This window comes from Telopea speciosissima, chromosome 3 (genome assembly GCF_018873765.1).
Source record: "Telopea speciosissima isolate NSW1024214 ecotype Mountain lineage chromosome 3, Tspe_v1, whole genome shotgun sequence".
In the NCBI taxonomy this organism is placed as follows: Eukaryota; Viridiplantae; Streptophyta; class Magnoliopsida; order Proteales; family Proteaceae; genus Telopea; species Telopea speciosissima.
In genome coordinates, this window is record NC_057918.1 from 26248085 (window position 1) to 26259090 (window position 11006).

Here is an 11006-nt window from a genome sequence, read left to right on the forward strand (position 1 = left end):
TTATCTCAGCGTAGGCCTTGTTCGGGCGACAGGGCTAAACTTGCACCCCTGAAATCTCCCATACCAACTCAATGGATACATGGAAGAGAGTCCCTCACGGACACGGTTAGTATAAGCCAGCGTGATTCCAATTAACCATGATTTTTTATTCGAATCACCTAGAAATCAATGGAGATCGATCCATACCTAATTCCTTGACCATATGACCTTGTTAATTTCATTACCTAGACCCTTTTAAATGTTTTGTAGAATCTCTATAATGATACGTGTAAATGCTAGCTTGGCCTAGAATTTTCACCATGGATGTTGGGCTCCCAACCAACATACTAACAAGCATTTCCTAATGCCGTAATAGATGGGCCTTAGTAAATGCTTTCATCTTCAATGGAAGAAATGGTTCCCAGTGGAGGTCATCGTTCAAGCTGAATCAGATTTTCAAAGCTTCTGTCAAGCAACAGTCTTTCCACCTCCAGAACACCACCCCAAGCTCCCTTCCATTAACTGAATTCTAATGCTGCTGGATCACAAGAAAAAGCAGGAGTTGGTTTCATTATTCGTAATAGCTTGGGTCTATCTGTCTGTGCGGTTTCTGAACCAACAACTTTCTCCTCAATTCTCAAAGGTGAAGCCATAGCAATAAGATCTGGGTTTTGATGATATCGTGGTGGAGACAGATAATAAGATTTTAGCAGAGATCTTCAATAGCAGAAATACTCAGCATCCTCCCATCGAGGTGATTAGCCTTGTCCAGAATATAAAATACTTGTTTATTGTCCTTAGATCCTACTCTATTCACCATATTTCCAGGGAGACTAACTCCCTGGCTAGGAAGGCCTTGTCCTGTGCATGTCGGACAACCTGGCCTAATTCCACTCCATGGTTATCTGACCTTTGTACCTCAGATTCCTAGAGTTTTTCACGCTATAATCAATAGACTTCATTCCGCCCAAAAAAAAAAGGATGGGTTCCAGGTAAGGGTGTTAGCAGCTAGGCCAGGGTTGGAGAATTGAAAATTTTGTACTAAATTGAGCCCAAGCCTTGCCTTGCTTGGCTCTCATGGTTCAGAGTTGAGCATAATTTTGGCCCTACATTCCTAGTTTTAGAAACAGGGCTGGAACTTAGCTCCAGAAGGACCATACAAGGGCCTCTCTTTAAGTTTCACTATTCTTCCATTTTTTGAGTCAATTTAAGCTGAAACTTCTAACACAATTAGGGGAAGGTGTCAATTTCTAATGTATAGTGGAAACACTTCTCTAGATATCCGATGGTTTGAAAACACTTTTCATGTCCATACAAGATACCCATAGTAAGATCACCATTCTGATATACTGCTTTTAGATGTAAAAAAAAATGCAAAATGCAAACCTCACAGCATCTGTGGCATTACAGTCCAGCTACATGTCAGGTAAGATCTTAAAATCTCATTTTATTTTCATCCCCAATATGTTACAATGTTTTCTATGCCAAAGATCTTATGTGGGCTGTTCAGATCGGCCAAAGAGATGACTGCCTGACACTCTGTCAGTAAGTTTCTATGAGCTTGGCAAACCCACCCCACCTTTTTTTTCCTATTTTACAAGCGATTTTAGCAAAAACCTTTAATGTTTTATCTATTATCTAGAATGAAAATGCTAGTCTCACAAAGTTTTGAGTTGCAAGGCTAATCAGCTATTGGAAGAATAACTTCCATTTCCCTATTCCCTTATTTGGATCCTACATGATGTGTTTGTGTTGTCAATGTGCTACCGTGCTTTGTTCAATGTTTCAATCCTCCCCCTGGAAACAGATTCAAAAGGTTTCATAACAGTTCGAAACTTGGAAAGAAGTTGCCCTTGGACAGTGTCAGTTCTTCCAATTATAACTTTAAAACTTCTAAGAACTGGGAAATCTTTGCCAACAATCATGCAAAGCTAAATAAATGCAGAAAAGATGAAAGGTAAAACATGCTCTCTTTAAGCAATTAATTGAAGATTCATTTAATCTTTTCTATTACAAAGGTAATGAAATTTCAATACAAGCACCAGTTCGTCTTCCAGTAGCAGCAACCTCTGTTTTCCTTCCCAAAGCCAAGCATTTTAGCTCTTTTTATACAATACAAACTGCAGAGGGAAGAAATCTGTTTCCATAGCAATAGATAAACCATAAATCTCAACAAAGAAATACCTTCACCAGTAATCCCCACAAGAGCATTTGTTGTCCTTGAAATGATGAAATCGTTTGTTATCCCTAATAATAAGCTCCCTTCCAACAATCTTAAACATGATTTTGATTGCATTGTGACAGTCACCACAGATGCGTAGATTCTTGATAATCCTAAGAGGAGTCCTAGCTGGAGTACTGATAAGACCATAAGCTATGGTCAAATGCTCACTGTGATAGAGCTAAGCCTGCTCTTTAGCTTCCTGATCAATGTCATGAAGCACATATCTTGTATCAGGGACATAACCAGCTTCCTTCATCTGCCCACCCAAGCCCTTCAATTTCTCATATGCCTCACCCTTGTAGGGATTAGTACTGCAATACTCACTAATCTTGTTCTTCCCATCAAGCATGTTGATTGTTGTGCGTTTCTTGGGTGGTGGGGTGGGTATCTTGTTTACAACAGCCTTAGAAGGGTTGAGGCCATCCAACAACTCCTCAGCACGGTCTTCGATCTCAATATCTGCATGAATTCGAGCATAGTTCATCAGTGCCTCCCAAACTGCAGCCGTCGACTCCATGGGTAATTTCAAAATGAACTCTTCAGTTTCAATAACATGCCCAGATTTTCCAAGAACATCAATAAGGCCCAAGTAATGCTCCATCCCTGGGGCAATTCCATACTGATTCTTCATTAATTCAAAATGTATGAAACCTTCTTCTACAGCTTCTGCACTAGCACATGCTGCCAAAACAGCAATGAAGGTCTGCCCATCAAACCTCAATCCCATCGTCCTCATCTGTTCAAACAACTGCAATCCATCATCTCCTTGTCCATTGGTTGCATACCCATTTATCATCAAATGCCAGGAATCCATATTTGTTGCAGGAGTATGATCAAACACCCTGCGGGCATCTACCATACTTCCATATTTGCAATACATCTCCATCACTTTATTACTCAACTGAACATCCCCCTTAAACGAAGACCGCAACAAGAAATCGTGAACCTTTTTGCCTTCTTCGAGCAATTTTGAATTCCCGCAAGAGGTCAACAACGCATAAAAGGTATGAGGATCGGCACAAATACCTTGACTCATGAACTCAATGGCTTCTTTAATCTTTCCGTCATGGCACAAACCCATCAGATCAACGTTGGCCGGGGGTGCCTCATTAGGTACTCCATTATCAACTACTTATCTGGGATTCTGATCTTGAGGGTAATTCTGACCTTGTGGGTTCTGCGGATTCGGGTTCCACTGGCCAGGGTTTCCATGCTGAGGGAAATTCTGACCTTGTTGTGAGTTCCACTGGTGGTTTGGGTTACCTCGTTGAGCATAGTTCTGATCCGGGGGGTTCAATTGATTAGGTTCTTCGCGTTGAGGGAAATTCTGAACTTGTTGTGAGTTCCACTGGTTAGGGTTACCTCGTTGAGTGAAGTTCTGATTCGGAGAATTCAATTGAATAGGTCCTCCATGCTGGAAGTTGTTCTGATCCGAAGAATTCCACTGATTAGGGTGTTGTCCATGCTAAAAGACCCTAGAATCAGATGGAAGGGGTCTCTCGTACTGATAATTATCGGGGGCGGTACAAGTGCTGAGGGATTTCAAGGGGAGATTTCTTGCAGCGGAGGATACGATTTTAAGTCTCAGGGATCGGTTGTGCTCGAACATTAACTGAGAAGTGTAGGGAAGTCGTACCTTGTACAGAGCAGCAAAAATAGAGTTCCCTACGTGATGGATCATCATGAGAGAAGCCATTTCGTCTTGCGAGCCAACAAAACCCAAGCTTCGATTGAACCTTGCAGAGAGGATTGGTTCAGGAAATGAGATTGAGAGGACGAGAAGCAGGTAAGAAGGGATTTTGGGGGATGGGGTAAGAATTTGTCTAGGGTTCTTGAGACCTCATGTCTATCGACGGAAAATTATCCTCTCAGGTTCTCTGGCCGGTACAGTTTCCTAGCGCTTCTAATAAGAGGGGGATGGATCCCATCCGGCAGTGTGTTCGGACAGGATAAGGTGGTCATTTCCATGAATAATTATCACCTCCAATTCGTGGGCACCTCTAATTCCTCCAATTCCTCTAATAGGGGGAGTGAATCCCACCTTGGGCAGTGTTTTTGGGTAGGGGTAGGGTGATCATTTCTACCCCCATGTGAGGAATTGGAGGATGCAGCGAATTGGAGGGGATAACGATTCCCATTTCCACCCCCTATGAGAGGAACCGGACGAACTGTACCGAATAGGGAACCTGGGAGGATAAAGATCGACACTTCTGATCAGAAGAACTGCACAAAGAGTGAGAGCAATGGCTCTTCAAACACACTCTCCGTTAATTGTCCAAAATACCCTCTTAATAAACAAAAGGAATTGTCCATTAACCATGGTTCAAAATTTCAGTCATTTGCTTTCTCGAGTGCCGTCGTCGGACACTTTGGTTTGGGGAGGATTCAAAAATGGCATCTTCTCGGTCAAGACAGCTTATCACTTCTTGTGCAACATACAAGAGTAGAAACAAGCAAAGCGCTCTTCTTCCTTGAGAATCAGCAAATCAATCAGGAAAATTGGCCGACTGAATTAGTAACCTGGCAAGGATGAACCACCCATCGAAAAGGTCCAAGAAGGAGTTCTTGAGTATGTATTGTTTCTTGGCTTGGAACCTATGGAAGGCTTGAAACGATCTTGTTTTTGGAAAGAGGAATTGGTCCCTTGAAGATGTAATTAGAGCAGCACAAGCTGGTCATCTGGAATTTATTGAAGCCCATCATCCGGATCAGCAAAGATTAGTTCCCCTTCCGAAGGACCCTCTTCAAGATTGGTAGCCACCGCCTTCCCCCTTTCTCAAACTATACAGCGACACAACCCTGTTTCACCCTAATAGGAAACACTTCCCATATTTTGGTTTCAACTAAAATTGAAAGGAAATGACGTTTAAAATTTATAAAACATACTGAAATTTCACCGAAATTTTCCACATCCCTCACAGGTAACTGGCAGATTTTTGAGGCATTGCCTAGGCCACAACCCAAGATAGGTATAGATTGAGCTCCCCCCCTCCTTCCCTTGTGTCGGGCTCCTCTCCAGGGAGGTTAAGATGCGCACAGGCACGCATGCCAACACACACCTAGCACGCCCAACCATTGGATGCTCCTTGGGTGTTCCTAGGTGATGCCCGCCCTAGAAAGGAGCCGGATCCCCCTCCTCTACTTTGGTGTGGTAATATCAATAATTGGATATCTAGGAAATATTTGGATTTGTCACGACTTGAAGATTGGTCAATTTAGTTAATTCGTATAAGTATTAATCATGACCAATATTGATATTGATACATGATCGATACAAAACAATCGGTCCAAAACAGATGTAGTATTTTTTTTTTAATCTAAAAGACTAAGGTAGTGTTCCTAAGGGTGTCAATCGGTTCGGTTCCATGCCCTAATGGTGTGACTTGAAACCAAATAAAAAATCGAGTCGGTTTTGGGACTGACAACCGAATCCGAACCTACTCGATTTGATTCGATTACAGTTCTAATTTGGTTTTCAAATATGGTTTCAATTCGGGTCATATTTGGTTTCCCAATTTGAAAGGGTCATTCGGTTAGAAAAATGGAAAGTGAAATATAAAAGTTGAATACCAACTGATGTAGGATAGCAAGACTGGAATACTTGATATCGTCCAAGAAAACGAAAGAATAACAGAATCTAAGATAAAAAGATAATTCTCAAGAACTCAAAACTCGTTACTGAACTTCTCAAATCCAAGATGACCCTACACCTCTCCTTTGGACAATATTTAAAAAACAAAAAAAACTTATAATAGAAACTCCAACCTATCCTATCACGTAAATCACTCCCTATCGTTACGTCCATTACAACCATATCCATTCACCTTTACTATCAATTAAATATCGGATAAACTCCTACTAAATATAACGAAGACAGAAATCCTAACTACTATGGAAAGTAAAACTGGGAATTCTCCTTCATTTAAGAAATTGGTTTCTTTTTTTGGTACGCTCTGCATCATTTATCAAAAAAACAAAGAAAGGATATAAGGTTTTGTGATTCTGTCGCTTTTGCCATGTAAAGTTACAAAAATGCCCTTGTAAGAAAAAAAAACCTATAACTCATCTTCCCCGAATCGTTTACGGTTTGAAAGAAAAGAAAGATGAATTGCAGGTATAACTTACCGATGCTAGCTAACCAATTAATCATTATTAAAGACGGTTAATGCTAAAGCCACAGTAAAGAAGTTTGTAAGTTTGTGTGAAGCCACAAAGAGGGTGACAACGATATCCCTAATATCGTAGGAAGTCCACTAGAAAATGATGAACAGAGTTTCGGATAAATAGAAACAGAGAGAACATAGAAGAAAAAGAACAGATGCAGCAGCAGATCATGATTTTGAAAGGAAAAATGAAAATCATGAAGAGAAAGTTAAAAAAGGTAATTTGAAGCTAAAGCAGTCTACTGGTATTCCTGGTATTGCTGAAGGATTTGGGTACAACTAGAGAGGGGGGAATCCTTCATGAATCCCATTGCGTTAGCATGACGGATGTTGGAGATGATGCCATTGTTGTCGGTAAGGATGACATGGCACCCGTCACGCCCTGGGCTCTTGACCGTGCAGTCGCTCTGTGGGCTGCTGACAAACACCGTCTCACAAAGCTCATCCTCGTGGCCATCTAAGACTGTGATCTTGTATGTCCTTGTAGCATCTGTGACAATGTCAATGTTTGTAATGTAAGGATATTGATGTAATATCCCTTCATATGTTTTAATATAATCCTATTTGTATTAAAGCTCAGGCTGTGAGGGCAATCCAGTAATTAGTCCATCTGATCTAAACCCTAGTTTTTCAATAAATACTAGCTGGAGGCAGCAGCCTAGGTATTCCAAACTTGATACACAAGGTGTAATGCTTTAAGCAACCAGTGCTTAAACCCTAAACCCTAACATGTAAACCACCTGAAGTGAATCCCTGTCCTTGCATTGAACCCTAACCTTTGCATCTACAATGTTAAAAGAAATTACCAAACCAAGTAACGAAAGCCATTCAAGCAAGAAAACCCTCTAAAAGAGGAGAGGAAAACTGTAGATTCATGGTATTCGTAGCACAGATCTATGGAAAGGGTACTTCTAACTCTCAAATCTGAACCCTAAAAACAACTAACAAATGTGTTATGTATGTCTCGAATTCTTGGACCCGTTTCGAAGAATGACCCGCTCTGACATTTTTTGTGGCGACCCGAATGGAACTTTTTCTCATTGGGGGTGCGGGGGCGAACGGTTCGACCCGACCCGATGGATTGACCCGGATCCGATGGAGGAGTATTTATGTTCCTTACCCGCTTTATTGTAAAGAAATAAGAAGATTTTGGGGTTTTCGTTCTAGGGTTTCTGAGAGAGAGCAGCAACACCGATTTGGGTGTTCTTGAGAGTTTCCATTGTAATTTTTCTCCGATTTGCATAGTGAATCATCTTCGTCTTCGCCCGTGGATGTAGTACACCATACTGGTGTGTAAACCACGTTATATCTCTGTGTTCTTTTGCTTGATTCTTGTTTCTTTTTGTGATTTTGTTGGTGTTTACTATAACAAAATGCATTTAGGATACCCTAACGTGATGAGTACCTTTTCTCACAGAACAAAAGAGACATTAGTTGAGAGAGAGAGAGAGAGAGAGAGTTAGCATGAATGTAAGTAGTGGCGGGGGTTTCGAAACCACAATGGTAGGTATCACAGTAGACCTTACCACAACGACAAAGGGTTTCCTGACGGAGTGGGTTGCGCTGACGAGGGCCGGAAGGACACAGAATAAACAAAGCTATCCAATTACAGGTTTATAAGATCCCACTTGATGTGATCAAAACTGCACTATTTTCTCCCCAAAAAATGGAAAATCAATGGCATTCTGAATCCAGATTACAAGTGTGGTGCTCCAATTAGAGTTGATTCAATCGATTGGTGAATTGGTAGATGTTTCCTGCAATTCATCTTCCCTTTTTTTCAAACCTAAATGATTTAGGGAAGATGAGTTGCAGGTTTTTTTTTTTTATAAGGGCATTTTTGTAATTGTACCCCATTGATTTTAACACAGTTAATCATAAATTGATGGAATGGGTGTATGTGTTAACGTTTGTAAACCTCAACGGGGTACGTTGAATTATCCAAAACTGGGGGTAAAATTATACTTTCATTAAACCTCAGAGGTGGTATGTGTAAATTACTCTTAAAAAAATAATAATAAAAGATATAAGGTTTTGGATTAAATATTCGGTTCGATTTTGGTTCAAACCGATGGGTTTTGACATAAACCCGAAACCAAACCAAATTAAATAACCATATACCAGACCCAAAACCAAACCGAATAAATTCGATTCGGATCAGTTACAATAATAACAACTATTTTCATCGTCCCAAAATACAAAATCGACTAAGAATGCATTCCAAAAATACATACCAAACACTGCCTAAAATACGTTTCGTCAATGATTGTGATTGATAGTGTCATAGTGGATTTTTTAAATCATAATTGGAAAACCTAAGATTCAACTTGCCCTTTGATTAATATCTTTCCTTCTTCTGAGTTGGGAAGAAGTGAGGCTATGGTTGCTCCACACATGGGAAGACAAAAAGGGCTAATAGTAGAGACACTGAACAAAAATTCAAAGGGTGGCATTGAGTTCCTCTCCAAGGAGCCCAACACTTAGGGGCATCCAACGGCTGGGCTCTGTCACACACATCCTGATGGCTGATTGACATGAATTGGGATATGTGCAACACAATCCAACCATTGGATGCCCCTTGGGCACTCTCAGAGCACTTCGCTCCCTGGGGAGGAGCTGAAATCCAAAGGTTGCGTATAATTATAAACCACGCTTACTATCTATGAATAATATAGGACTAAGTTTTCCTCCACCCATAGAAGACGATTCACCTACCGGCCTAAGATTCACAAATCACTCCTAAGTGATACGCATTCCCGCCCTCTCCTGCCCTGCGATGAATGGGATGGAAACTCGGCCCAATAATATATGGCCCAATAAAAAATAAAAAATAAAAAAAACAACCAAACTCAAGTGAGATTCAAATGACTCGGGCAGAATCACGGAATCAATTAAAACTTGGACATGGGCGAGTCCATGTGACTCTTGACCAAATTTTATAATTTTTTGAGTTCTGAGTCAACTCATGTGACTCGCCGGAGTCGAAACCTGGTTTTCCATGAGTTTACTTGTGTAGAAAATTAAAAATTTTGACACTATCTAGGTAAAAGGATTGTTGATTAAACATGGTAACCTATCCGTTACAGTGAGAGTATATCTATTTCTGGCATTAGCTTTCTGCCATTAAAGATGGAGAGGGATCTTCACTGGATTCAACATTGAACACATCTTTCTCTTTTCAAAGATGTTTGCTCGGGAGTTCTGCAAGGAAATTAAATCTGAAAAACAATTATCTTTCTGTGGTCAGTGAACTCCATAACTAAAATCCCAAAATTTCTGTATCCTGCCAATTTTACTGGACTTCAATACTCAATTATCCATAAGTTTCAGAAGAAGATTAATCTCATCCCTAAACAAATCTACAATAACAATTTCTTCTCTGTGATGTGATACGAAGGAAGTAGCCAAGCCTCTGAACCCATATTTGGATGTCCAGAAACAAAGTTTTCCTCTGTATTAAAAGAGAAATTGCTCTGTATCTGAAACGACCATCCATGAATTAAGAAGAACATGAAAATAATTTAGACTATCAGAAAAGTAATTAATACGGAAGCTAAATTAATAATTAGAAGATAAATGCCAACACATCTTTATCATTATCACTAGAGTAAAGAAGAAATAGAGGTTGAAGAAGGAATTTTATTTTTGGACTTTTTCTTTTGATGTTTGGAATTGGAATTTGGTTGATTAGATAATGTAATCAGACCACTCGGAGATAAAGGAAGTATGATCCATGGACTCCCCAGGAATGTCTTCGAGCCTCGAAGGCTTCTCCTTCCCTCCCACAAGCCTGGCCGGATTCCCCACAGCGGTAGTCCTCGGTGGAACATCGATCAGAACCACCGCTCCCGCCCCAATTTTCGCTCCTTCTCCGATCTTTACATTCCCCAAAATCGTCGCTCCAGCACCTATCAGAACCCCATCACCAATCTTGGGATGCCGATCCCCTCCAACCTTTCCAGTCCCACCCAGCGTTACATGATGCAAGATGGACACATTATTCCCAATCACCGCAGTTTCTCCGATAACAACCCCAGTAGCGTGATCAAGCAGAACCCCCTTCCCGATCTTGGCGGCGGGGTGAATGTCAACGGCGAAGACGTCGGCGATACGAGAATGGAGAGCGAGGGCAAGGGGTCGGCGAGACTGGTTCCAAAGCTTGTAAGCTACGCGCTGGGCCTGGCATGCGAGGAAGCCCTTGTAGTTGAGGAGGCAGTGAGAGAAGGAGACGCAGGCAGGGTCGCGAAAACGGGCGGCACGGAGGTCGGCAACGGTGGCGGCACGAAGGGCGGGATCAGTTGTGAAGGAGTTGAGGAAGAGGTCGTAGAGAAGGGTGGAGAGGAGGGTAGAGGAGGAGAGTTTGTTACCCAGGTGGAAGGAGAGAGAGCGTCCAAGGGAAGAGTGAGAAAGGATTGTGGAGTAGAGGTAGCTGGCGAGTGCGGGTTCCGACTCAGCGTCTCTGCGAGCTTCTGCTTTGATCTGTGTCCAAACCCAGGCTTCGTCTTCGCTTGCGTCGATAAACGACGGCGGCGGTGATGGTTGTGCGGGTGATGCCACCGGCACCACCGGCGAGTGGTTGTTTACTTCTCCCGAAGGCATTGACATCGTCGTCGGCATTTAGAGTCTCTCTCACACAGGCG

At 41.7% G+C, this 11006-nt stretch overlaps 1 protein-coding gene and 1 pseudogene across 1 annotated transcript; both read right to left on the reverse strand.

The window, feature by feature from the left end:
• Positions 1 to 2014: 2014 nt before the first annotated feature.
• LOC122653538 lies at positions 2015 to 3957 on the reverse strand (annotated as a pseudogene).
• A 6081-nt stretch (positions 3958 to 10038) lies between these two features.
• LOC122653539 (serine acetyltransferase 5-like) lies at positions 10039 to 11006 on the reverse strand. The gene has a single exon (XM_043847398.1). The coding sequence runs from the start codon at positions 10981 to 10983 to the stop codon at positions 10054 to 10056; it is 930 nt and encodes a 309-aa protein (XP_043703333.1). The 5' UTR covers positions 10984 to 11006; the 3' UTR covers positions 10039 to 10053.

What these genes read in the sequence shown, in the direction of transcription:
- LOC122653539 (XM_043847398.1), bottom strand. Translation starts at nt 10,983, where the DNA reads ATGCCGACGACGATGTCAATGCCTTCGGGAGAAGTAAACAACCACTCG.